At 53.5% G+C, this 27,961-nt stretch overlaps 1 protein-coding gene across 1 annotated transcript in view; it reads left to right on the top strand.

The window, feature by feature from the left end:
- Positions 1–3,758: 3,758 nt before the first annotated feature.
- RUNX3 (RUNX family transcription factor 3) overlaps positions 3,759–27,961 on the top strand; it is a 66,108-nt gene continuing 41,905 nt past the window's right edge. Inside the window, exon 1 of the mRNA XM_043444895.1 lies at positions 3,759–4,251. Within this exon, the coding sequence (XP_043300830.1) occupies positions 4,194–4,251 (58 nt within the window). The 5' untranslated portion in view covers positions 3,759–4,193. The remainder of the gene's footprint in view (positions 4,252–27,961) is intronic.

Here is a 27,961-nt window from a genome sequence, read left to right as displayed (position 1 = left end):
GGATATAGGACTGGCTGGCAGGTCCCTCACTGGGACCCTCACCTTCTGGCCCCACCAGCCCACTGAGCTGTCAATGTACCAAACATCTGTTGGCTTTGTTCCCAAACCCATTCATTCCTGTTGGGTTTCCATGGTTACAGAGCTCCAAGGGCCACCATGCCAGCTTTGGGCCACCTTGCCTTTAGCTCTATCTACTCGCTCTCCTGTTTGGGTGTATAATGCAGAGGTCTGGTTCCACTAAGTCAGCCTGCCCCAGCTCCATTCAGCCATTGGGAGGCACCGGGAGGAGATGGAAGGATGGGAGGAAGGGAGAAGTTTCTTTCCTCCTTGTCTCAGGGGCCTCTCCATGGCGGCTGAGTCTCCTCCGTGGCTCCAGTGTGAGACGGGCCCATGATGCTCCTGCTTCCACAGGGGGCCCTGGGGACCCCACTCCTCCTTCTGTCCCTCCCGTGTCAGTGGCTTCTTGCCGCTGGGGCTCCTCCCCACCTCTGTTTGTCTTCTCAGCTCTTCCATCGCCTGGGTTTCCAATAATCCCTGAACCAATGTCCTTCCCTCAGTTTCCATCACTCTAAGTGGCTTCTGTTTTCATCATTGGACCCTCACTAGCGGTGACGTGATGTTACAGGTGGTGTGAGGCAAAGTGGAGGCATCTGTTTCTATGAAAACTTGCCAAGGTTGAATACCTTGGAAAGATTCAGTGAAGGCAAGTTGCTAAAAAATAAACTGAATTAAGTGTGGGTGAAACATTGTGAAACATTGGGTCAGCACTGCTACCGGGTGCTAATTGCTTCATAAGCATCTTTACAATTGTATTGCACATTAAAGAGGACAAACCTGGACATCGTAGCAGACTCCTTCTGGGTTGATTTAAGACAGAAGAACAAGAGGGAGGCCATTTGGTACACATTGATAAACATAAAAAAGGAGCATCACTGTTTTTTCCAGTGATTTCCTTCTTCAACCAAAATTTTGGATTAACCTGATCTAAATGGTTCAGAGGCGTCTATGGTATTGGATATTTTTTTTCCAGTGGAGAACAAAAGGATACTCAACTGCTCACTACACCCCGAGAGGGTGCATGATCAGAAGTGGCAGCAAGAGGAGTCCTGGGAACTGGGCACCTACCACGCGCCGGGCATGTTCACGGTGTTTTTCATTTAATCCTCTGCAATTGTAAGTGGGTCCCGTCTCACGGGCGAGGAAGCAGGCTCAAAGGAAAAAACCTTTTGCCCGTGATCTCACATCTCATGAGGACCAAAGGCAGGCTTCAGGAAGGTTCTTCCCAGGCAGCCTTCAGAGGTTCGTGCAAAGTCTGGTGCACGCTTCTGAAAGGGCGCGTGGAGATTATAAGCCTCTTGAGGGAGAAACCAAGTTTGTCACCCAGCAGGCCTTTGCTCATGGTCCCAGGAAGGCAAAAAGCCACCCGCCTCACAGATGTAGCCCCACGGGCCCCCCCTCCCTGGGCCTGAACTCAGCTTCCCAGGGAGGGGGAGTCCCTCAGAGTGACCAAATTATAGGTGTTATGGGGGAGCCCACTCTTATGTATGGAAAAAACAGCCAAGTGCGTAGGGTGGTACGTTAGAAACTCGAGGCGGCGTCGGCAGAGTGGAAACAGCTCCTGGGCTGGGAAGCAAGGGGCCCGGGTTCCACTGACTCACTGGTGAGTTCAGAGTGTGTCTCTGCCCCTCTGGGGGCCTCAGTTTCCATTCTGTTAAAGGGGGGGTCTTTCCAGTTGTTTTCCTCTCTGATCGGTTTCACAACATGGCAGACTTCAAAACACTCCAAATTTAGCCAGGAGGGCCAAGGCCCCTTGGCGGGCTGTGCCACTGACCCACCCCCATCCCTACCCTGCCAGCCCTGCCCAGGCCGGGTGAGCCAATGAGTTTCCAACAGGGGCAGTCTATCCTCCTATGTGACCGTGATGGCTCTTTTCCTGCACTTACTCATAACAGAGCCCGAATTACATCACCCAGACTCGGGCAAGGAAACCAGCCTTCACGGTGTCCTCACCTAGTTGCCTGTCCTCGGAGAAATGTGTTATCCCCATTCTACAGGAAAGGAAACTGAGGCCCAGAGCAGGGCAGTGACTTGGCCCCACGGCGTTGCAGCTGGGGTTCAGCAGAGCTGGAGTAGAAGTTGAATCTGACCTCAGAGCCCTGCGCCTTTCACTTAAACCTGCTTCCTCCCTGGAGAAGTCAGAACCCCCACCCCCACCCTCATCTACTTGCCACTAGGGAACAGAAGACTGAGTCTCCAGGAGGACGCAGGTGAGACACAGACAGCAAATTTCCAAGGGCATCCCACTCCCAGGTGACCCAGTGAGGCGGTGAGCAGAAGCAAGTTGTCCCAGGACCTGGGACAAGCTCCTCCTCCCCCGGATGCCCCTTCTTCCCTGTGTTAGCCTACAGAGATGACAGGGCCTGGACCGAAGCTTGGGCTCCCTGGGAGAGGCCAGGTGGTGGGCCCAAGCTGTGGAGGGCTCTTGGGAGCCTCAGGATTTGGCTTAGAGGACGCTACAGAACCCTGGGGTGTCGTGGCTGAGGCCCAGCCTGATGAGCCAGAGGCTGACATTCCAATTCCACTCAGAGTACTGTGTGGCCTTGAACGAGCTGACTTCAATGCCTCGGGCCTCAGTGGTCTGGCCCATGAAATGGGAGAGTGGTAGAGCTTTCCAGGGAAATGGTGAAGCTTCCACCCTCCCCCCAAAGCCTGACCTGGCTTCTGGGAAAACACGGAAGTGTGAAGTTGAATCATCCTCCTTGTCTTTTCTACTTCTGAGTCCCTCTGGGAGTTGAAGGATTCAAAAAAGAGAGCTGACGAAGGGCACTGGGAGCCGGCAGGGTGGGGGCGGGTATGGAGGCGGGAGGGTTGGAGGCAGTGGGGACCGGAGAGCAAGAGGAAAGGCCCAGAGGCAGGCAAGTCCAGGCACACGAGGCTGGAACAGAGAACCCCATAGAGACACACAGGTGGGCAAAGAGAGCAAAGGGCCCTGAATGACTGGGTGCGGGCCTCAGACCCCAAGCTCTGCACAAGGCCCCTTGGCGAGGCCGTGCCCCCGGCTTTCCCCAGGAAGCCCTTTCTGGAGGCCCACGGGCTCCGGCGTGAGCGCTGGTGACGCCCCTTCATGTGTTTCCCTTGGTGCCTGATCCCAACTCTCATAAAATCTCCCTGAAGCGCCACCCAGCCACACGTGTGGACACCTCTCTGGGACTGAATTGGTTGACGATGGCCGGGTGACAACCACCCACAGCCCAGATGGGGGGCCCTGGAGGGATCCGGGCTCCTGGGGCTCCCTGCTACCCGGGCCCACACTGGCCTTCATTAAAAAGGAGTCTCCCACAGGATCCAAACCACCGCCCGGCCACTCCCGCTCCAGCCGCTTTCAGTTCTGCTTTTGGGCCGCGTGCTGAGGCCAGCCCCACAAATAAAAGCCATCCCTTTTCTCTCTCTCTCTCTCTCTTTTTTTTTCTAAAAAGGGAGCGAGGCAGCCACAAGATCTTCTAAGAGGCTCTGACATCACGGCCCAGGTGACTGCCGCCCAGCCAATGAGCCAAGGCCGCGAGCTAGCTTCTTGCATCCTGTGAGCTGAGGTTGAGTTGACACCGTGAAGGCCTGGTCCCTCAACCACAGAACCACAAGGCGAGGCCCTCGGCCGCCTTCGGGGGGCCCTGCGCCGGAGCTGGTTGGCTCCCGGTCCTCCCACCCCCGGCCGCTCTCGCACCCACTGAGCTGAGCTCTGACGGGGGTGAGCCTCATTCATTCATTCCCGAGGCGCTTGGGGCAGGGCTGTTCCTGCTCTCACCGCCCCACGACTCCTGCCCTGGCTGCTGAAGGCCCCTTCCCGCCATCTAATGATACACTCTGCATACGCTTCTGTTGAAAATTTGTGGCGAGACATTCCTGTGGGACCGGGAATCCAAATTCTTGGGTACAAACAGAAACTTACTTTCCTTGGGGATTTTTTTCCTCTCTCGCTCACACACACACTCTCGCGTTCTTTCCTTTTTTCTTTTTCGTAGCAGTAGGTGGGAGTGGGGGGGGGGGAAGAGGCAAAACGAAAAAAAAACAAACAAAAAGCAACCCCCCCCCACTTTATTTTCAAAAGTAGCTAGGAAAAAATAAAACAACAGCCAACCAATCCATCCCAACCCAACCCCAGAAGGGCTGAAACCTCGCCTTCCTCAGAGCGGGGCATGGCATCGAACAGCATCTTCGATTCCTTCCCGACCTACTCGCAGACCTTCATCCGCGGTGAGTAATGAGTGCCCTCTCGGGTGGGGATCTGGGGCCAGGCCCTGGACCGCGACCCTCCACCACCCGCCCTGGCTGCCTTCAAGGGCCCGGGGTTGGTTACCTAAATCCGCTGGCTTCTGAAAGCCGGAGGTGGGAACTGGGCTTGGTGGCCTCCGTGGTCTCCTGGAGTGGGACATCTTTGTGGACTTTTATCCTCAGCTGGTGGGGACTGTTCCTGGTGGGGACCATTCCTGGTGGAGGTCATGGATACCACAAGACCTCAAAACCTCAAAGATCAGAGCTCTGAGGGTCTTGAGATGGAGAGGCCACGGGGGTGTCCCTGTGACCCCACGGGTGTGATTCCTGCCTCCCCCGTGGGGCTCCGGGGCCCTGCACCCCTAGCCCCTGGCCCTCCTGGGGTGCTCAGACCCTCTACCCGTGCTCAGGTAGATGCTCAGATCCTCCCTTTCCCCAGGGCCCCTGCTGCCTTCTGCCCAGGGCCACAGAGCAGGCAGGGGGCAAGGCTTACATTGGCAGACTCAGAGATCTTCCCAAGGACCTTCCCCTAACTCTGCATTTTCCGAGGAACACTTGGGACTAGGGAAGCAGAGGGAGGAAGGGGTCCAGGCTTTTGTTGGAATGCATGCAACTCTGGGTGGCCCTGAGCCTGGATCAGAGTGTGGGGAGCAGGCCTCGGGAAGGTTTGTGAATTTGGTCATGGGGAGAAATCAGTTGTTTCTGTCTATGGCCTAGAGGGACCCGGAGGTCTAAGTTTTGTCCCTCAAAAAGGATTTAGTTCCCAGATCCCCCGCTGGGAACCTCTGATTGAGGCTAGAACTCAGGGGGAGACTATTCCTCTGTCTGGCCCTTCGAGGTGACGTGCCCGGGCCTCAGACAACACCTTGTTGCCTTCCCCCCAAGTAGTGGGAGCCCAGATGGGGCTGTGGCACCTGAGATCGGGGGTCAAGAGACCCTGAGGCTACCCTGCTGGGCAGCCTTAGACAAGTTACTTAACCTCTCTGTGCCTCAGATGAAGGCCCCTCTGGCTGTGCATTCTGATTGCCTGAGGCTGGGAATGGCCTGTGTGTGACGGCAGCGCCTCGGGGTTGTACACGGGGCCGACTTCTTCTCTGGAACAGAGGGATGGAGTGGACTGCAGAACTCCAGGGCTTGGGGGCCTGGCACTGCCTTTGCTTTGCTGAGGTGGTCAGTTGAGATGCAGTAGCCGGTCTGACTGTCCATCTGCCCATCTGCCTATCCCGCTGTGGACTGACTCTGAGCCAGTCCCTGGGCAGCCAGCTCTGTGCAGGGACCGAGGCACATTTGGGTACTTATTGTTCAAAGGCTTCTGCACGGGCTTGTCTGAGGGCTGGACCCGCTCCTCCTCCCTGGAGAGGGGCTGAGGCAGGCTGTGTGGCTGCAGACGGGGCGCTGAGTGGGGGAGAGGAGGGTTGTGGGGGGGCTGCCGTCCCCGTGGTGGGGGCGCTCCCGTCAAACCTGCTAGTGGCCGGTGACCAGCAATAGCCCTGGGTCTGGGAGCCGAGTGCTGTGGGCTCCTTCCTTCCAGCAGCTCCTAGTATAACGCTGCTCCCTTTGTGGTCCTCCAAGCTAATTAAAGGCAGTGCTGTGGCAAGAAAACAGAAGTTTATAAAAACCATTTGCTGGGTCTTTGTAATCTGTACTTCTCCCTCCGTGAGCAAGATGGAGAAACGTTGAGCTTGAAACAAAGGAAATTTAGGAGCCGGGACTAAAGGGCCACCCACCTAGGGTGGGCTCCTGAGAGATGGTAGAGGTGACCCGGAGGGAGAGGGAGGGGACAGCTGGTGGCTTTGGGCTGGCTGTGTGCACAGAGATGGGAGGCTGCCGGGCAGAGCGTGCTGATCCCTGGGGAGTGATCTGGTAAGCCAGTGTGTGTGTGTGGGGGGGGGCGGTGGTGCTCAGTCTGCTGTCTGAAGCTTTCCCTGAAGTTCCGAGTCCTGTCCACACAATCTGGCCCCACTCTCTTACCCGGTTCTATCCCTCCCACTTCCCACTCACTTGAATGGATCTGCCTCCCAGATTCTGTCTCTGGAGGTTTCCCAACTCTGTCCCCAGAGAGATCCAATCCCGGGGTCCTGCAACTCTCGCCTCATGCTAATCCACCCAAGGTCCTTAACCTGCCTGGAGCCGGGGACCTTTGCGGACTCGCAGGAAGCTTATGGACTCCTCAGAGTCGTATTTTTAAATGCATAGAACAAAATACAAAGAACTATGAAAAAAAAAACAAAAACCCTCAAATCTATAGAAACGCTGTGTTCAAACTATAAAAAAAAGCCAGTGTGTGACACCGTGACCACAGGCCTCTCAGTGGAGACGGTAAGGGCCGTGATGTGACAGCAATGGGCGTACACAGAATTTCAGGAGAATCGTGACAGCTCTAAGGAGACTGAAGGATGTCTGACAAAGTCACCCGTGGAAAAAAGATGCTAAACTTTAGCTAGAGGTCAGTGAAAGGAAAGACATCATGTGTTTCCTGCCTGAGTCCATGGAGTCCCTGAATTCAGGCCTACGGTCCTAGTTCCTTAGCCCGAAGTGGTAGAGCAAGCGGGTCTCAGGGCATCACCACCTCTTGAGAGGTTTTTCAAGTTGGGTTCCGGATTCCAGAACTCCTCTCAGTTCTCTGTGATGAAGAGGTTTGGGGAGAGCCTGGCTTGTGTGCATGTGTGCCGGCCAGGCTGCTCTATCCATGGGATCCTCCAGGCAAGAATACTGGTGTGGGTTGCCATTTCCTCCTCCAGGAGATCTTCCTGACCCAGGGATCTAACCTGGGTCTCCTGTGTTCCCTGCAGGGGCAGGCAGATTCTTTACCACTGAGCCACCTGGGAGGATGGGGAGAGTGTGGAGAGGCATTTGATCCCCACCTGAATTAGAGGGTGAGGAGGAGACGAGAAGAGGGTGGTGCTTATCCCACAGAGCCGGCAGACTGATGGCAGCATTCCAGACACTGAGAGGATGAAGGGGGTTCCTGGGGTGCAATCCTCCACCTTCTCCCATCGCTTCTCCCGAGGATCTCCCAGGCATGAATCCTCTCTTTGACAATTGGGGAAGCTGAGGTCTAAGAATACACTGCATGACTATGGGCCTTGGGGTCCCCACCGGACAAACGGGACTATGGCCTGGGAATGCCCGAGGGCCTGTCCACAGCCCTTGGAGGGCCAGCACCTTCATTCTGGATCTGCCCACGAGGCCTATCTCTGCACCCCTGGGGTGTCCTCTTGCAGCAGGGCCCCCAATCACAGCACCCACAAAATGCACCCTCCCCAGGACACTCAGGGAGGGCACCCCTCCAGGGAGAGAACTGCAGGAAATGGGTCTAAACGCACGTGCAGGAATCGCAGGGAGATGAAGGTTTCCCTGACTCAGTAATTCCACATAAGCTCATCAAGGAGGAGATATGAGTTCAAGCTGGCTTCTGGAATCAGAGCTCCAGGCTCAAGTCCTGCCTCTGCCCTTCAGAGTGTCGTAGCTCGGGGCAAGTTGCTTCACCTCTCTGTGCCTGTTTCCCCATCTGTAAAATGGGAGCGATGATTACACCAACCTCATGGGCTCTGGAGAGAATTAAACAAGCAGGGTACTGGCACAGAGTAAGCGCTTGCTAAACATCTTCATTTTTTGAATTATCTTGAGCCTGGCCTTGTGCCGGGAGCTCAGCTGCAAGGGTGACTAGGTCAGGCTCTCTACCCTTGAAGAAGTCACGGTCTGGTGTAGAAAGAGATGGGTGAACCGAAAATTGCACCGGGTTGGGATAAATGTTAGAATGGACTAAGAACAAGAGGGCTTGGGGATCAGAGAGGGCGACTGGCCAGACAGTTCTCCTGGAGCTGGGCCTTGCAGGGTGAGGAAGTGATCAACGGGGAAAGGATGTCCCAGGCAGGGGGCAAGGTGGGGAAGCAGGAAAGGCTGTGATGATGCCGGGCGCCTCCTGGGGTGGCTGCGGGGCGCCATGTGGGGTGAGGTGCTAGAAGGGGACTAGGATGGGCCTGTCTGGCTGGGGTTCTCTGAGCAGTGGTGGGCAGCTGGCCAGCAGCTCTGCCCCTGAAGACACCTGGAAGGAATGGGAAACAGCCTCTCAGGTGCAAGGCAGGCCTGTGCAAAGGCAGGGGGTGGACAGAATGGCCCTGGGCAGAGTCTGACTCAGAGGTTACCAGACAGTGGAGCAGCCGCTCGGACCAGAGAGGCCACTCACTATGTCCTTTGCTCAGCTCTAGGCAGTGGGCAAACAACAGGGGACCCTCCCGAGTCCCGGGCACCCCACGATGGTTGGTCACCCCGAGCAGCGAGACCTTGGCAGCTTCCCCTCCCCCCACAGCCCCAGGAGATGAAGGGACTGACCGCCAGCCACCCACACCCACTCTGGCGCTTGCCTGGCGCCACCTCTGCGGAGCCCCTTTGACGGCGGCTCCTGAGGCCGCCCTGCACACGCCCGTCTCCCCAGACCACCCTGCCTGTCCAAAGTACCCCCCAGGCAGGAAGGGCATTCCTGGGAGTCCCCCCACTGGCCACAGGGTCTGGGCGGGCATGAGGCGGCCCCACACAGTGGGACTGTGTGTCCAGGCCTCACCCGTGCCCACGACGGCGGCCGGCGGCCCCCAGCGGCCCCGCTGGTCACATAGAGAGCCCATTGACACCCTGGCCTGGAGGTGGCCGCATCAAAGCTGAGGCCTCCTCAGCTACCCGGGAGGTGGGGGGGAGCTCTCGGGGGACATGGGGGCCAGGAGTCGGATGCCCCCAAGCAACAGGGCCTGACCTTCCAGAAGGCTCTGAGAGCAGGAAAGCAGTGGCACCCCCCACCCACCCCACCCCATCCTCACCTGGGAGCCAGTCTGGATGCCTTCATTGGCGGGGAGACTGGAGTCCGGGCTAAGGGTTCAGTGGGTCAGAAGGATGCTGGTCCTCCGGCCGTCTCCTGAGGATGCCTCATCTACAGACCCTTCCTCAAACCCACCAAGCAGGGGGTTGCCCTACTGGCAGCTAAGGAACCTCACCCAGTCTCCAAGGCTGAGCTCACACATCCCCTCTTGCTAGCAGTATTCCTCAGGACCCTGTGGCCATCAAGAACCTCCCGGGAGCTTCAGACCCAGGCTGGCCTGGGCCTCAGTCACTCCCGCCTTGGTGCCCAGTAGCCTGCCTTACCTGCTGGAAGTTAGGGGGACAGGGGGAGGTGGGAAGGGAGGGTTTTACCCCTCAGTGGATTTGGAGCCCGAGTCCTCCACCCCATCCTCCTTGAAACGGCACCTCGTGGAGGAACACAGCCGGGTTGGGAGCGAGACTGTCCTACCTGGAGACACAGCGAGAAGCAAGAACAGTAGTGAATTCAGGAGAAACATTGGAGCTGGCAGGCAGAGCGCCTCCACCTTGGTTTATAGATGGGGAAACTGAGGTCCAGAGAGGCATGTGGTCTTGTGTGAGGCCGGGACATAGCAGGAACACCAACTTTCCCCAGCCACTTGCTCACACATAACCTCACACATAGCTCAGGAGTCAGGCCAGGTTGAAGCTGTTAGGTTAGCTGGGTGACCCAACACGTGACTTCAGCTCTTTGAATTGGTTTCCTCCTCCGTAAGATGGGGCTAGAGAGGTTGCAAGAGAGAAGGCAACCCTGCCCTGAAGGCCTGCATGACGCTTGGTCTGTAGTGAACACTCGCTCAGCACGGCCACCTCCTCAAACTCTCGGCCCTGTGCCCTGCCCCGTTCACTAACGGCGGACACTCCCATGTCTCACCCACAGCTCTGTCTCTAACACTGACCCCCTGGTGATTCCCTGGAGAGGACAGCGCAGGGAGCCTGTGAGAAGGACCGTCAGGCCCCTTGTCAATGGCTCCGAGAGACGGGGATGGAGAAGAGCCAGCATGAAACGCAGTTAGTCACAAGCCCAGGCTGCAGCCAGGTCCTGCCACTTCCTTGCTATGTGGCCGCGGGCAAGGTGTGGCCTCTCTGAACTCAGTTTTCTCATCCGTACAATGGGGAGAACAAACGGTAGCCACCTTAAGGCATGTTGGGTGGGTTAATGAGCTTATGTATATTACATATTTAATACAGGGCTTGGCGCAGAGGCAAGACCTCCCTAATTATGGAAATTATGACTATGTAGTGTTCCTGTTCCTCCTGGGCAAGAGTCTGACTCTGAACTGGATGGGGAAGGTGAGAAACCCATCTCTCTCTTCTCAAGGCCCAGTCTAAAGACCTCCCCTTCTGGGGAGCCTTCCTGGGTTCCCCTGCTTTTCCTCTCCAGGCCTCAGGAGTGCCCTGCCCCTGCCCGCACTACCCCCTACCCTCCTCCTGGCAAGCGGGGTGCTCCCAGCAGCAGGTTGGGCTTTGAGGAGGAAGTAGAGGGGGAGTGAAAGGACCAATGAATGGATGGACCAACACGGACCCTCGGGAGGGTTCCAGCTTCTCCCCTTACTTCCTCTTCACCGTCTGGCTCGTTCTTTGAAACAACGCTTGCTGGTGGGAGTCTGAGCCCTCATGTCCAATCGGCACAGCCGTGTGAAGGTTTAGGTTCCTCTTTGGGGTTTTCTTTTGCGTCTGGGAAAAGTGTTTTTGGCAAAAGGTTCAGACTTACGTGTGGGCGGAGAGGGCGGATGCCCATAACTTATGATTTGCTGAGGTGACCGAAGTTAGCCGCCCCCCAGAACATCTGACTGAAATTCCACCACGGTGTTTGGCCCCTCTGGGGTGAAGGCCCCACTGGGCTTTTTTCAAATGCAGGGTAATTTCAGGGATCTGCTCACCTTTGTAAAGAGGAGAACAATGGCTGGGTGTAGAGCAAGAGGAAGACATAAGGGAAGGAAAACATGGGGCACACAAGTGAAAGGGGTGAAAAGAAAGGGGATCGGGAGGAGAAGGGAGGTCCATTTTGGTCATGCCCCTGCCTCAGACTCAACTCACCCAGGTGCCCTGTGGCTAAAGACAAACACACCACTACGGCCCCAAGAAGTGCCCCCCCCCAAGGACTTTCTTTCCATCCTCCTTGCCCCCCATGGACGGAGCCTCCCACCCACAGCTCCAGCCAGCAAGATGCAACAGGGACAAGATGGTTGGAGCAAGAAGCCCCATGTCCTGGGTAGCGAGGGCTCACGGCACTGAGCCTGGTTCTCCCCTATAGAGCAGCCGTGTCCCCTCCCAGAGGGCGGAGGACACCACCCGTGGAAGCAGGTCCGCCTTAGAAAAAAGGCTGGAGGGAAAACACAAAAATGCTGTTGTTTGTGCGACATGATGCAATGATCGTGGGGAGCATTTATTTCTAATTCTTTTGATTGTAGGTTTTCCAAAATTTTTTCAATTTTTATTTATCTATCTTTGGCCATGCTGGATCTTCGTTGCTGTGAGTAGGCTTTCTCCAGTGGCGGCAAGCAGGAGCTATTCTCTAGTTGTGGCGTGCAGGCTTCTCACTGCGGTGGCTTCTCTCATTGCAGAGCACGGGTTCTAGGGCGAGAGGGCTTCAGCAGCTACAGCACGTGGGCTCGGTAGTTGTGGCTCCGGGGCTCTAGGACACAGGATCAATGGTCATGGCGCCTGGGCTTGGTTGCTCTGGGGCAGGTGAGATCTTCCCGGATCAGGGATCGAACACATGTCTCCTGCATTGGCAGGAGGCTTCATTACTACTGAGCCACCAGGGACACCTGGTTTTCCAAAGTTGCAAGCCCTGAACATGTATTACTTATAAATTTAGGGGGGGAACTTTAGTTTTTCAAAACAAAGAAGAGGAAGGGGCAGCCCCGCCCTGCTAGTAGCAGGTGAATTGGGTCCCCTGTCAGCCGGGGTTGCAGCATGGGGTGGGTCTGCTTCCGCCCAGTCAAGACCCTGCTGGCCGCCCCTGGCGGCCTGTTCCTCTTCCCACGCCCCTGTGCCCGTCACCTTCCCCCCGGGTTCTCTCCCATCTGGCAGCGGAGCCAGGGTCTTCCCTGGGCTGGGCAGAGCCTTACATGTTGCAGGCACTCAGGAAATGCTAGTGACCTGTACTGTGGCCCCCGTCTGAAGACAGGTTCCCTGGGAAGGGTTGGTTTCCCTGGATTCTCCCATTCCCAGTGCCCAGGGCCTGGGTGCCATGTGGGCCAACTGGTGCTGTTCAGTGGACATTTACTGAGTACCATCTGCATGCCAAGCTCTGTGCTGGGCATTGAGGATTCAGGAGCGGACAAAACAGACAAAGCTGCCTGCCTTCCTGGAGCCCGGTGATGTATGGAAAGAGTTTTTCTCAGGAAAATGCCCCAGTGAGAAAGGCCAGCCCCTCTTTGACTGATATACTTCCTATCGATATACAATCTCAGCCTCCTGGGATTTCTGTAAATGTTCCCATTACCCGCATTGAATCCTCATCACAGGTCCATGTGCGGGGCACCACTACCTTTATTGCAGAGATGAATAAACAGAGCCAGAGCGACAGGTGAGGGGCTGAAACAAACATCTCACAGGAGAAAGACCCTAAGGAAAGGAGAAGGGAACCATGTTTGTTAATGACTTGCTGTGTGCCAATCAGTTAATCTCTAATCCATGTAGTAAGTGTGATCGATGTCACCCCCATTTTACAGATGAAGAAACTGAGGCTCAGCAAAGAGAAGTAACTAACCCAACATCATGCAGCTAGTAACCAGCAAAGCCCAAATTCATGTCAGAATCTGTCTGATATCAAAGCCAACCCAACAAAAGTCTCCTTTCTACCTGGCAGACAGGTTAGGGTTAGGGTTCTTTAAGGTCCCAGCTCACCACCTCCATGGAGGCCTCCCTGATTCCTCCAGGCAAAGTGATCCATATTCTGTTCTGTGCTACTAGAGTACCTTCAGGCCCTCTCACATACTTCCAGGCTTCCCAGAAAGGATAGAATCTGGGATAGACAGATCTTGGAAGGGAGGAACATTGGTGTTCCAGGCAGAATAAATGGCATCAGCAAAGGTTTGGCAGAAAGACCTTGTAAAGATGCTTGCTTAGAGATGGGAGGGTCTGTGGGTCCTGCAGCAATGTGGAGGGAGAAGATGCTAGAAGGAAGGTAAGCCAAGCCTAGAGGCTGGGCATGGCCTTCAAGGCAGTGGGGTCCAGGCGGGATACAAGCGAAGCGGTGATGTGGGGCACAGCATCCCATGATGCACCAGGCTGCTGTCTCTGAAATAGGCCAGTGTAGACGTGCGTCTTGAGCTCCTGTGTGTGAGTAGAGACCACAGGGGCCCTCCTGCACCCGCTTGCAAGTCCTATTTTTATCACTCTCTAGACACACATCTTAGTAACTAAAGCAAACTTGTTCTCAGGCACGTAGAGCGCACCATGGATGGGCTCATCTGTGGTCTGACGAGGACAAGTCGATAGTTCAGAGCAGCCAAAACGAGACCCATTCCGGGGAGAATCCCGGGACCGGTGCCCATGGAACAACTTGTAGGGCACAGTGCAAAAGGAGAATGCAGGGCCCCTTGTTCGAAAACCAAATAGAATTTCAGGATGGCAAAATACAGAGCATGAAACTAAGAGTGGGGCTCTTCTTTTTCTTTTTAAAAAATATTTATTTATTTATCTTTGGCTGCAGTGGGTCTCATGTGGTGTGCAGGCTCAGTGGTTGCGGGCAGGGCACAGCCAGCTTAGTAGCCCAATGGCATGTGGGATCTTAGTTCCCCGACCAGGGATTGAACCCGAGTCCCCTGCACTGGAAGGCAGATTCTTAACCACTGGACCACCCAGTGGGAAGTCCCAGTGGGGGCTCTTCTAAACAAGGGACCCTGTGTGACTGCTTGACCTGTATGTCCGTGAAGCCGATCCTGCCTAGAACAGCCCTGAGCAGGAGGGGACCCTAGGCTGAAAATGAACCTCTGTCTGCTTCTCCTTCTTATGCTTCATTCCTTTGACTTGTGCAGGCTTCCATTCTTCATGCATCCACAATTTTAAAAATAATAATAAATGAAGCCTTATGTAAGCACATCCCTTGAAGCTTTTAGAACCAGCAAGAACTTTAGGGAAAACATGAATTCACCAAATGCCCACCCCTCCTGCATTTTAGGTTGTCGATCACCTGAAGGACCTAGGAAATGTAAAAATAAACTCTGTAATCTCAAACCCAGAGAAAACCGCTATCATTCAATGTATTTCGGTCTAGACTCTTTTCCCCTGTGTCTGGTTTTTGCCTCTAGAGGGTTGTTCCCTTTATGGGTGAGGCCATACAGAGACTTATGACATATCCAGGAACTTCACCAAATATATTAATAATCAGTATGCATATATGTTGGGATATGTCTTGCAAGAGTCTAGAGCAATGCTATTCAATAGAACTTTCTGCGATGATGAAAATATTCTGTCTCTACTGCCTGACGCTGTAGCCACTCACTGCGTGTAAATACTGAATGCTTGAAATGGGCTGGCCCAGGTCCACAATGAGTCTGAATAAAGGACTGAATTTTTAACATTATTTTATCTTAACTATTTTTATTTAAATAGCACATGTTGGACCATCCAGACCTAGCAGAATATGTGCCCAACTGTCAACCCACATTATCTCTTGAGGTGAGGTTATGAAGTTTTTCATTTTCCAACTCAGAATGTTTGAAAAGTCTTATACCCAACCATCATGAACTGCTTTTTAAGCAGAAGAAAGCTGCTAAAGATTTAAGTTTGTAATGTATTCAGTGCTATGGCGAGGAGGCTTTAGATTTTTAAAAGCATATCACCAGGGAAGATCGATCCTGTAAGAATGAGATCTATTTTTATTTTTCCTATCAATGTTCAGGAGAAAGAATGTGGGGTTTAGAATCAGAAGCTGTGGGTTTGCCTCCTGTATCTGCCACTTACTGGCTGTGTGGCCATTTAAGCTCCGTGAACCTCAATTTCCTCATCTGTAAGATGGGGATATTGACGCTACTGACCTTGCCAGGATGCTGTGGGGACTGAATCAGACAGTGATGATGAGAACGCAGGGGACCAGCTGAGCAGTGGAAGCGAGTTACTGGAGATGATTTCCGTAGAGGTGGAACCACTCACTCATCTCTGTGGGGGGCTCTGCTCACATCTCTGCCATTTCCTAGAAACCAGGAAATGAGTGGGACATCTCCCGACGTGTGTTCGGCAGATGTCATCAGGTGCCGAGCAGAAACGAAGGGGGCTCATGGAAAGGAGCAAAATAATGCCACTTGCAGCAACATGGATGGGCGCAGAGATTGTCATACGGAGTAGAGTAAGTCAAACAGAGAAAAGATAAATATTGTATCACACCGCTCATGCGTGGAATCTAGAAAAATAGTACAGTAAGTTATTTGCAAAGCAGAAGTAGAGTCACAGATGTAGAAAACAAACTTAAGGTTACCGGGAGTTGGGGGGGGGGGGTCCAGGTGGGGGTGGGATGAATGGGAAGATTAAGGTTGACATGTATACACAGCTATACATAAAACGGTTAACTAGTGAGAACCTACTGCATAGGGAATTCTACTCAGTGCTCTGTGGTGACCTAAGTGGGAAGCAAAGGAATCTAAAAAAGAGTGGAGATATATATGTATCTATCTGATTCACTTTGCTCTACGGCGGAAACTAGCATAACACTGTAAAGCAACTATACTCCAATAAAAATCAATCTAAAAAGAAAAAGACATAAAGGGGACTCTGTGGCCAAACAAGATAGAGAATGACTGTACCAACCAGTGCTCCACCGAGGGTTTTGTGGAGGACATTTCAGCCTTTGATATGCTAACAAACATTGGCTGCTCAAAGGAGCTGGTGCGCTGAGAGCCCACTTAGGGAAAAGTTGCTCTCGGGACAACTTATTAAATCCATTGTGGGAGCAGAGAGTTACCTTCTCAAGGACCTAGGAAGTTATGTGAAACTTGAAAGGGAAATTTGCTGGATCCTAAATACAAAACGGAAAGTACAAAATTGGAATCAATAAATGCATGATTGTCTAGCATTCTTCAGGCCAGAGTACTGGAGTAGGTAGCTTTTCCCTTCTCCAGGCATAATTGTCTAGAAAATATAAATTATGACAACTCTTAAGGAGTCCTATTAGCATCCAACACTTACATGACTCTTACCATATGCCAGGCACTAAGTGCTCTGCTCTCTTAATCTTTGAAAGTGAAAGTGAAGTCGCTCAGTTGTGTCTGACTCTTTGCGACCCCATGGACCCCATGGACCCCACTGGGCTCCTCTGTCCATGGAATTTTCCAGGTGAGAGTACTGGAGTGGGTTGCCATTTCCTTCTCCAGGGGATCTTCCCAACCCAGGGATCGAACCCGGGTCTCCACATTGCGGTCAGACACTTTACCATCTGAGCCACCAGGGAAGCCCCTCTTAATCCTTGAAGTGAAAGTGAAGTCGCTCAGTCGTGTCCGACTCTTGGCGACTCCATGGACTGTAGTCTATCAGGCTCCTCCGTCCATGGGATTTTCCAGGCAATAGTACTGGAGTGGGTTGCCATTTCCTTCTCCAGTCTTAATCCTTACAACCCTACAAAATAAATACCAATATTAAGCCTGTTTTATGCATGAGACCACTGAAGCCCAGAGATATTAAACTGCCTGCCCAAGATCACGGAGTTGAGGCTCAAACCTGCAACTGGAGCCTGTGCACCTCACCATAGCACGTCAGCTCCGAGTTATTAACAACTGAGGTTTCCCCAGATAAAGGAACATCCCTTGGCTTCCACTGGCCTCCTTCCTGGGAAAGGCTGGTGGCACTTCCTCAAGCCTCCCCGAGCAGAATCAGCTCTGCTGCTTTCTTGCTGGGTTAGTCATCACCTTTGCTGGGTTACAGTTTCCTCATCTGAGAAATGGGCCAGCGGTCATTTGAGGACCAAGATGGGGAGGTTTGTAAAACACAGCATGTGATCTACAGAGAAGGCACTCGATGGATGGTGTTCTTCTCCTCCATCAGTGCATAGTTGGGGAAACTGAGGCACAGAGCAGTGGGAGCCCCGAGGTGGGGGATGTTGAGCCAAAGCTGAGCTCAGAGAGCACTCCAAGAGCCAGGCCAAAGTCCAATGGCTGACCCAGGTCCACACGTGGTACAAGCAAAGGGCTCCTTTCCCATTTGGCAGGGAGAGACCCTGCTGCCCCTCTCATAAGGGCACTCTGAGCCCTTCGGTGGGGGCCTCTCCCTCCAGGCTGGAGTCCCTCTCCCTGGAGCCCCTCCCACCTGGCGCAGGTTATGTGTGGTCCAGCACTGCCCCAAGCCTCCTGCCTAGGCATCTTGCAGCAGTCCTCTGGAATTTTCTATGTTGGTCCCCCACATGGGGTGAGCAGCACAGACATGCTTCTACCCCAGTTCATGGACCCCCTTGCTTGTCCAGGGGAATATTCCTCTGCCCCAAGTCACCTCTGAAATTGTGGGCTCAGCACTTGATGTCATTGCTAACTCTGAAACCCCAAGCGGTTGGTAATTTTGTCCCCATTTTGCAGAGGAGGAAAGTAAGGCCCAGAGAAGTGAAGTCACTTGCCTAAGTTCACATCATGTGTAGGGGGTGGAGCTGGGGTTGCATGCCAGGCTCTGCTCCCCACTGCCACGGGGTCCTCCACGGGCACAGCCGAGGACAAGAAAGGCAGCTCCTGAGTGCACATGTTGGATACACACCCCACACTCCCCCCTGTACCCCCGTATGTCAGGGGCTTTGTTGCTGGGGTGGAAGTTGAATGACTGAGCTGGGTCCCTCCCTCAAGCAGGACCAGCTTCATGGGCTGTAACCCACGGGATGGCGCAGCGCTCCAGGTTCGGAAGGTCCCACACGTGTGTCCTGCTCCACGGTTGCCTCTCGACATTCCTAATAACTTTGTCCTTGGCTAAAAGGGGCTGCTGGGGGGTACACGCCAGCTCAGACTCCAGGGTGGCCCCATGCTGTGAGTGGAGGCTTGCCATTCAGCCAAGGCAGGATGGAAGCTGGGCTTCTCTGCCCCCGACCCCAGGTTGGGGGGGCTTGGCCCAGAGTGTTGGGCCTGGGGCATTGGGTGGGCTCCTGAGGGTCTCCCTGCCTGAGCAGACAATGGGATGGGTGAGGCAGGCACCTGGCCTTGCCTTTGGACACATCGTGGCCCTCCACGATAAGCTCACAGAGGCCCCTGTTGACGGGGGAGGCGGGACCACAGCTCAGCCAGGGACAGCGGGTTGGGGACCAAGCTGTGGTGAGGGATGGGGCTCGGTCTGTGACCATTGGGGGCTCTGATTAGGACCTGTCTTGTCCGCAACCAGGTTCCCATGGTGAGCTAGGTTTGATTCCTAGGAGGGCTCAGTAAATACCTCCGGAGGAAGGAATAAGGGAACACAGTTTTCCCAGGGGAGCCAAGCCCTGGATCCCAACCCTGGAATGATCTGCACTTTCAAATTAGCCAGCCCTGGGTCTGAATCTTAGCTCTGCTACTTACTCCCTGGGTATATTTAACCTCCCTTTCACACAGTTTCCTCATCTGGACAAGGGGGAAAATAACAGTTCAGAGAATTAACCAAAATAATATTTCAAGTGCTTAGCTCTGCCCGTAGCCCCATTGAAATGCTCAGGGTATGAGAACTAAGATGATTATATTAAAAAGCTCTGCCAACTCCTTCCTCCTCAGAGATGCATGGTATTTACTCTGGTGCTAAGATTTCCAGCTTTAACATTTTTAAGGTGGTTTTTCTGTATTTTTCCAAGGTTTTCATTGCACTCATATTACTTGTATCATAGGGACAGGGGTGTGTTATATAAGGAACTCAATTAATGTTGCTCAGACAGTAAAGAATCTGCCTGCCATGCAGGAGACTTGGGTTCAATTCCTGGGTCTGGAAGATCCCCTGGAGAAGGGAATGGCAACCCACTCCAGCATTCTTGCCTAGAGAATTCCACAGACAGAAGAGCCTGGTGGGCTAAGCAGTCCATGGGGTTGCAAACTGTTGGACACGACTGAGCGACTTCCCCAGTTGCTCAGTGGGAAAGACTCTGCCTGCTAATGCAGGAGATGCAGGAGACGCATGTTCGATCCCTGGGTCGGGAAGATCCCCTGGAGGAGGAAATGGCAATCCACTCCAGTATTCTTGCCTGGAGAATCCCATGGACAGAGGAGCCTGGTGGGCTGCAGTCCACCGGGTTGCAAAGAGTCGGACACGACTGAGCGACTGAGAACGGTCGACTAACACAGTTAACGTTATTTACTAACAGGATTGTTTGAAACAGACAATAAGAAGGAGGTAAGTCAGAGTCAGCTCCCTGCAAGCATTCCCTGGGGTCCCAGCTCCTGGGGGCCCTGATGGCACTGGGCGCTGTGCCTTCACCCACATGCACCCCTCCCTCACATGTAACCCTCACCCACAGAGGCCGCTGTTCCCTGAGATCCATCCCCCACGGGCACACCTTCCCCACATGTACCCCCTCCCTCACCTGTGCCCCTCCCCACCTGTACGCCTGCCCTTCAGGCACCGCCCCCCCCCCCCCACATGCCTCCCACCTTCAGGCTAGCCCAGCCCCAGTCCAGGGCTCTGGGTAGGAGCTGTGGGTGTGGTCGGGCCACTATCACAAGCTGCCCCAGTTCAGCAGCCAAAGTCTGGTACCCCCTCTATGTTAGGCCCCCGGGCTGTGTGCCCACCAACCCCCATGCTCCCCCACCCCCACTCACAGAGGCAAACACACATCAGAGGCTGCACCCGCCGTGACAGACACCCAACTTTTTAGGAACCCCTGCCTGCGGGGACCCGGGGACATCTGGTGGTGTGGTCTGAGGGAGACCGCAGGGGAAGCAGCTTTACCCCTACCCAGACTGGTCCCCATTTCTTGGGCCAGGAAGTTCATCTCTTCCTGGGTGGGGGGGGTGGTCCCCAGACACCTGCCACTGGGCTGTGTCCATGCAGCTGATGCTTCGAGAGGGATGAGGCCTTTGGGAAACCCAGGACAGATGGACCAGAGTGGCGGCCCCAGCTCAGAAGGAGGTTCTCCAGCTGGGAAAGGCTTCAGAGATACCCGGAGGGGACCTTACAAGTGGGGAAACTGAGGCCACGCAGGAAGGTCCCACCCTGGGTCACCCAAGAAAGGTAGAGGCAGAGGAGGTGGGAGCACATGGCAGAGAGGCAGTGAGGAAGGCAGGCCTGGTCCAGCCCCTCTGGGCTTCGGTTTTCCCGCCCTTCACATGGGGACCACGCGGGGACCTTCTAGCTCCAGAAGCCTGATCTGGGAACTCTGGAAGGCTCCAGGAAGCTCCAGGTGAAGTCCACTTAGCTCCCTGGCTGCTGCGGGAGAAGAGGATGCAAATAGGAGGGGTCCCCAGGGACCTGGGTTAACCCCGCCCGAGCTCATTTCTGGCCTCTTCTTCCTGTGGGGTTGGTTAAAAAATAGCCTCCCATCTGCTGGGGCTGGAGGGGGGAGGTTCCATCTGGGGCTATCAGGTCCCCCCAGCCTGGCCTAGGACAGAGACTTGCCTACTCCAACCCCCCGAGGACCAGGCTTGGCTGCCTATGATGACGTGGCCCGTCTGACAAAGTTCTCTCTCCCTTTGACTCAGCGCCGAGTTATCACCACTGCTGGGCTCAGAGAAGCCACACGCCCAGGAGGTCCTCTGAGTCCCTGCTCTCCCATTTCACAGATGGAGAGGGTGAGGGCACACACATGCAGGAGAGGGCAGGATCTGGCCTGCCCAACTTATAGCTCAAAGCTCCCCTTGACTTCCCAGTTATGCTGGGGCAGTGCCCCATCAGATAGTAGCCAGAAGGGGCAGTGGCACTGGGTCTTTGCACCCCAGATTACAAGGCTCACGGCTCTTTAGGGCAGAATCAGTGGTCCACAGGGGTGCAGCCTCTGGGGGGCAGGGCAGAAGAGTCAGCTTTACACCAAGTCAGGCCAACCGGAGCTGAACCCCAGATGCCCTGTTCCCTTGCTCTGTGACTTCTACAAGTCACTGAGTTCTTAGGCCCTCAGGGATCTCATCTGTAAGATGGGACACAGTCATCCCAGCTGCTAAGGAGAGGTATAGGGGTGCACAGAAATGCACAGGGCCTGCTATGTGGTGAATTGAGTCATTGAATTATTAACACGCGTGATGTATACGCTGGCCTGGGGCCGAGAGCACCCTCAGAGATGTCTCAGGCTGCTGCATTTGGAACCTGGTGTCTGAGATGGAAGTCATGAGCCTTAGACCATAACGTGGACAAGTGGCTGAGTACACGAGTATCTTCAGCCTGGATGGAACCAGAGAGGCCTTGGATATAGATGGGGCCACTCTTCCAAATTGATCCCCAGGGTTTTCTGCCAAGGCCAGTGGTAGGAGTGGGGCTGGGGAGCAGTGGGCAGGCAGTGTTGAGGGCACAACAGTGTCCACGTGGGCTTCCCAGTCCTGGAATGTTCTCCAACGGAGGACCCAGGAACGCGCCTAAGGCGTCCACACCGGGGTATTCCAGGCAGTGTCTTCTTCATAACTGAAATCTGGAAACACCCAAAAGGGCAGACCACAAGGGAGCCAGAGGTGGGAGTCTGTCCATACTCTGACCCCCAACATGCCCAGTCAGCACAGTCACATCGCCCACAGTTGAGGAGAGGATTAATAACATGGGGAAATGTACCACTGTAGGTTGGTGAGCTTCTAAACCAGATTCAAAACATGGAATATAGGTTCCCACCATTAGAAAAGAAAAGAAAGAGGGAGGGAGAGAAAAAATTAAATCTATACATACAGTAAGAATACCAGAAGGCTGAAAACCAAAATATTAACAATTGTTCTGGGTGGCAGGATTATGGATGGTTTTAATTTTCTTCTGCATAATTTCATTATTTTCCAATTTTTCTTTAATGAGTGTGTTTTATCCTTCTAATTAGAAAAAAATGTGTTTTGCTTCCAGAGATGGTGGTGTAGGGGTTAGAGATTGTTCTTCCCCTTTCATAGACTCTAAAACTGAGGCTCAGAGTGAGATAGATGTTCATTCATTCCTTTGTTCATTCATTCACTCGTTCATTGGTCCTTAAATGCTTCCGGAAAGCCCCCTAGAGGAAGGCTCAGTTCTAAGTTCCTGGGCCAAAGAACTGAACGTACTCAGTTCTGTCCTCAGGGTGGTCATAGTCTGGGAGAGTGAAGGACACAAAAGCAAGCCCTTATAATGCAATCAGAGGAGGGGACAAGTCCTTCTGGGAGCATCGGAGACAGTCTCACAATGAAGGGGAATTAGGACCAGGCTTTGATGTATGAGCAAGGGTTCTGCAGTCAGAGAAAAGCGGGAAGCCACCCCTCACAAAGCACCATGGTCTATGAGAGAAAAAGAATCTGCTATGTGTGGGAAAGCATATTAAGACATAAAGCTAGAATGTTCTGTGAGGGAATTCAAGGGCCCTGAATTGCTTGGCTCTGCAGGCTATGTGACTGAGAAAGTTACTGAACCTCAAGGGCCTCAGTTTCCTCATCTGTAAAATGGGCTAGTGACCTCATTGGGTTACTGCAAGAACTAACTAAGTTAGCAATTGTAGTTCACTCAGAATGGTATTTGGTATATAGCAAGGATCATAAAACTGTTTGCTTTCATGATTGGTTGTTATATACCCTGCATGCATTCTGGGAGCCAAAAGGATTTTTAAGCTAAAATTTAATGTTCGTTCATTCATTTATTTATTTATTTCATTCATTCAACAGATACTTATTGAGATCCTAGTATGATCCTAAGCCTTTTTTTAATCACTGGGAATAGAGTTACCAGACAAAGTACAGGATACCCAAGTCAGTTGAATTTCAGATAAACAATGAATGATTGCACTTGTTGGGACAAGTTTATATTGAAAAAGTATTTCTGTTTATCTGAAATCCAATTTAACTGAGTATTCTGTATTTTTATTTGCTAAATCTGGCAAGTCTAACTGGGGATGTGAAACCAAATGGAAAAAGATTTGCTGTAACAAATCACCGCCAATGCAGTAGTTTAAAGCAACAGACATTATTATCATACAAATCTGGGGGGTCAGAAAGCCTGCATGAGTTTCGCTAAGAGTAAGGTGTTGGCAGGGCTGTGGTTCTTTCTGGGGGCTACGGGAGAATCCACGTCCTCATCGTGCCCAGCTTCTAAGAGCCGTCTGCTTTCCTTGATAGTGGCCCTTTCCCGTCTTCACGGCCAGCAATGCTGGGCCACGTCTCTCATGCCATCATCTCTGGTTGCCCAGTTTTCCCGATCACACCTCCCTCTGACTGTCCTCTTCTGCCTCCCTCTTCCACTTGTAGGGACCCGTGTGATGTATTGGGCCCATCAGATAATCCAGAATAATCTCCTCATGTCAAAGTCCTAAACCTTCACCATATCTACAAAGTTCCTTTTGCCACATGAAGTAATGTATTCAGTTTCAGGGGCTGGGATATGGGCATCTCTGGGGGCCATTAATCTGCCTGCCGCTGGGGCTCCAAGAAGGCCTTTCACTGGGGCGTCAGGGACCTGACTGAGGTGGGGAGTTGAGCCATGTGGACTGAATGTAAAGACATTCCAGGCAGAGGGAACAGCATGTGCAAAGGCATGGTGGTGGGGGTATAACTGTGTGTTTGAGGACAAACGAAAAGGCCAGTATGGCTGGAGGGGGAAGAGGGAAGGGGAGAGTGGAAAGAGATGAGGACAGACAGATAGAAGGTGGGTGTGGTCACGAAGAACCCCACAGGGCTGACTGGAAGGGCAGAATCAGCGATGCCCCTCTCCACTCCCTGTCCTCATCTGCCCTCAACCCCTGCTCCCAAGACCATCCTGTTCTGCTAACACCCACTCATATCAAAGGCCAAACTGCCCTCCTAGATACTGCAAGCTGAGAAGGAAAAGGGGTTCCAATGAGTTAGACTTAAGGATCCTCAAGGTCTTCCCAACACCATATGTGCTCAGTCGCGTCTGACTCTCCCCGACTCCATTGACTGTACCCCACCAGGCTCCTCTGTCCATGGGATTTCCCAGGCAAGGACACTGGAGTGGGTTGCCGTTTCCTCCTGCAGGGGAATCTTCTCAACCCAGGGATCAAACCCGCATCTCCTGTATCTCCTGCATTGGCAGGCAGATTCTTGACCACTTGCGCCACCTGGGATTCCTTCCAACATTGACCGGCTGTGATTCCCACACTCTTAAGACCCTCTGATTCTAGGGCTCTTATATTCAAGGACAAAAGCCTTGTAACAGTGTGACCTTAGGCAGGTTACTGACCCTGCTGAGCCTCAGTCTCACTGCCTGAAAGTGGGGTGATCATAGAACCCAGCCTCCTGGGCAGAGGGATGATGCCAGGAGTTAAACTGTACCAAGTGCTCCGCACTGTGCCTGGCATACAGTGAGCACTTACAAACTGTGCATGCTGATGACAAAGATTCTGATATTCTTGGAGTCTTGGAGCCTGGAGTCCGAGACCCTGTCTCCAGGAGCCTGACACTGGCCAGCTGTGGGATTCCAAGTCTCCGGACCACCCCCCTGCACACACACTGCCAGCGTGCCCCTAACGCCCTGGCCTCCCCACGTGCTGGGTGGCAGGCCTGCTCCGCAACCACATAAGAGACCATTCCCCCAGGGAGTCCCCACACCTGGGAAAGCCGGCAGCCTGCCCGGCGCTGGCCCCGCCCGGTGGCTGGAACACCGGGCAAGATCAATGGAGCCCGGCTGGGCTCCCGGGCCCGGCACCTTGTTCCAATCAGGGCCGGGCGCCTTCCGCTCGGGACCCCCGTCCGGGTAGGGGGGCCCAGCGCCGCCCCTCCTGGGCCCTGCCTAGCGGCCCACGTTTCCAGCCCCGTGACCCCTGGAGAGCTGTGCCCAGGGCCAGACTCCACTCTGGCTGCTGCCTGCCTGGACCTGGAGGTTTTAGAACATGCTGGACGGCGGGGGCTGGCCCGAGGAGCACCAGGCTGGGGATGGGCTTGAAGGAGTCCTTTACAGGCCCCTCCCAGCTCCAGCTCGGGTTCTTCAGCGGCAGGTTGGGCTGCTTAGATTCATCCCCACATGCTTCTCAGGGCTACTGTGGGAGAAGCAGAAATCGAGAAACAAGATTCAGAGTCATGGACACTCCCGGTGCAGAAAAGGCAGGAGAAGGCAGATGGGAGCAGTGGGTTCCTGCCGCGCCATGGGCCCTCACATCGGTTCCCTGCTCCCTTCCTCCTCCTGAGTCCTTCAACCTCAGGTCTTGGCTCAGATGTCACCTCCTTCAAGAGACTTTGACTGACAGCCACCCCGCCCCATCTAGGGAATTAGTGACCCACCCACTAGGTTTCCCAGAGGGTGCTGCTGGTAAAGAACCCATTGCCAAAGCAGGAGACATAAGAGGCGTGGGTTCAATCCCTGGGTCGGGAAGATCCCCTGGAGGAGGGCATGGCAACCCACTCCAGTATTCTTGCCTGGAGAATCCCATGGACAGAGGAGCCTGAAGGGCTACAGTCCATAGGGTTGCACAGAGTCAGACAAGACTGAATCGACTTAACGCACACACACTAATTTTGCTGGCGTGTGTATGTATTCACTCCTTGTTTATCTTCTGTCTTCCCTGCTGGAATCAAAGCCATCAGGTCCATTGCTGGATCCTCAGCACCTAAAATAAATCCTGGCACATAGTAAGTGCTCAAAAAAACGTTTGTTGACTGAGTAAATCTAGCGCCTCCTCCATCCATTTGCTTATTTCTCCTTTTCCTTTCCTGCTCTTTCCCTCATCAAGTGCAGGGCTCCCCTGTAGGACTGGGAACATTCTCCCCCGTGCTCCTGGGATGGGACCAGGTTCTGTGAGCTAAAGACTTTCAGATTATCAAGCCTCCCCACCCACACCCCCCACTTGTTTTGACTGAAGTTTAGAGATGGAGCAGGAGGAGGGCCCAGCCCCCACCCAGGTTCTGAGCACATTCTAGGATCCCCTTCCAGAAGCCCACCCAGGGGCACCCCGAAAGTCACAAGTGATGAACATTACCTTCTTGCCAGTGACAAATTCACGCCAACAGCAAACGACAGAGTGCCCGATGTCTGAGCCTGTGGCTCGGACATGCCAGGTGGGAATTTATGAGCTTGCTCTAGTCTCTACGTGGCGCTGCCCTCATCCTCAGCACCGTCCCAAGGGCCACAGGCCTGCTAGGCGAAGAGGAGCAGACCACTGCTCACTGCATATTACTGGCATCACTCCGGGCTTCCCAGGTGGCTCAGCAGTAAACAATCTCCTTGCAGTGCTGGAGATGCAGGAGACACGGGTTCGATCCCTGGGTTGGGAAGATCCCCTGGAGGAGGGAATGGCTACCCACTGCAGTATTCTTGCCTGGAGAATCCCCTGGACAGAGGAGCCTGGCGGGCTACACTCCATAAAAGGGTCACAAAGAGTCGGACAGGCCTGCAGTGACTGAGCACGCACGCACAGCATCACTCTAGCATCAGCCCATTCATCTACCCCTGCTGGCCTTTTGTTCCTGGGGGTCATCTGTGGGACCCGGGCCACAGCTCTGTCTTGCGTCCATGATATCTGTGCTCTCTGTGGGCCAGGCAAGGCAGCTCAGGTTGCCAAGGTTCAAAAGCTCAGCTCTGACATTCACCCAGGGTGTGAACTGGAGCCAGTTATTAACCTTTCTGTGCCTCAGTTTTCCGAGTGGTATGATGGAAGTAATAATAAGGTTACCTAACACACGAGGTGGGCTTCCTAGGTGGCACTAGTGGTAAAGAATCTGCCTGCCGTTGCAGGAGACGTAGAAGACCAGGTTCAACCCCTGGGTTGGGAAAGACCCCCTGGAGGACAGCATGGCAACCCACTCCAGTTGCCTGGAGAATCCCATGGACAGAGGAGCCTCGTGGGCCACAGTCCATGGGGTTGCAAACAGTCTGACACAACTGAAGCAACTTAGCACTCGTTCATGCAATACATAAGGTGGCTGTGAGGATAAATTATATGATATATGTAAAGTGTGAATAGCATTAGTTATTGTAAATGAGGAGCCTGGCCCCTGGGATGAGGCTGCTGCATACAGCAATGCACAATTTCAGCATCAACAGACCTTGGTTTAAATCCCAGCTCCACCCCTTCCTAACTGGCTCCAGGAGACTTATTCAATGCACTTCAGTCCCTCACCTTTAAAGGATGCCCAGTGACAGGTACTTGGAGGGCTGTTGGTAAGGTCTAATGAACTAGGTAGGGACTGTGCCCAGCCGGGGCTGGCTACACAGAAATTCTCAGCATGGTGGGGTTGTCATGATGGGGATGGCTTCAAGTCCACCAGATGATTCAGCTGAGTGAGCTGGTGGACAGGACAATTTGGTTGAAACGGTGATTTCGCCAAGAATAAACATGTCCCAATTTTGATGCACCATGGGCAATTCTGCAACTCTATGCAAATTTAAGCATTTTTGTCTATTCTTTTTTCAGAAGTTTCAGGGAGGAAGGGCTTTTAAAATATTTTTTATCTTTTGCTTTTCTTTACTGCAGAATATAGTAACGGGGGTATATATAAATGTTATTTAAGTTATAATAATAAAATAGAGACCCATAAACCTACCACCCATCGTTTTAAAAAGCCCACTAAGTGGGCCTTAGGGCTCCCACCAACACCCCCTTCCCAATCACATCCCTCCTTCTCCTTCCCTGCTGCCATGGTCAGAGGGAGGACCCACTCTCCTGGTCTTTATGTTAACCATCATCTTGTTCATATGCTTTTTGCTTTCAATGTCATTTTCCATTTATGAATAGATACCTTGGAATAAACTGAAAGGCAGAAATAAAGGATGTGAGCCATTGAACTACCAAAGTTTACTTGGGGGGAAACCATGGAAGATGGCCATGCGTGTGTGCTCAGTCATGTCTAGCTCTTTGCAACCCCCGCTGGAC

The sequence above is a fragment of the Cervus canadensis genome, chromosome 24 (assembly GCF_019320065.1).
Source record: "Cervus canadensis isolate Bull #8, Minnesota chromosome 24, ASM1932006v1, whole genome shotgun sequence".
Classification (NCBI taxonomy): Eukaryota; Metazoa; Chordata; class Mammalia; order Artiodactyla; family Cervidae; genus Cervus; species Cervus canadensis.
This window is presented reverse-complemented; position numbering and strand designations above follow the sequence as displayed.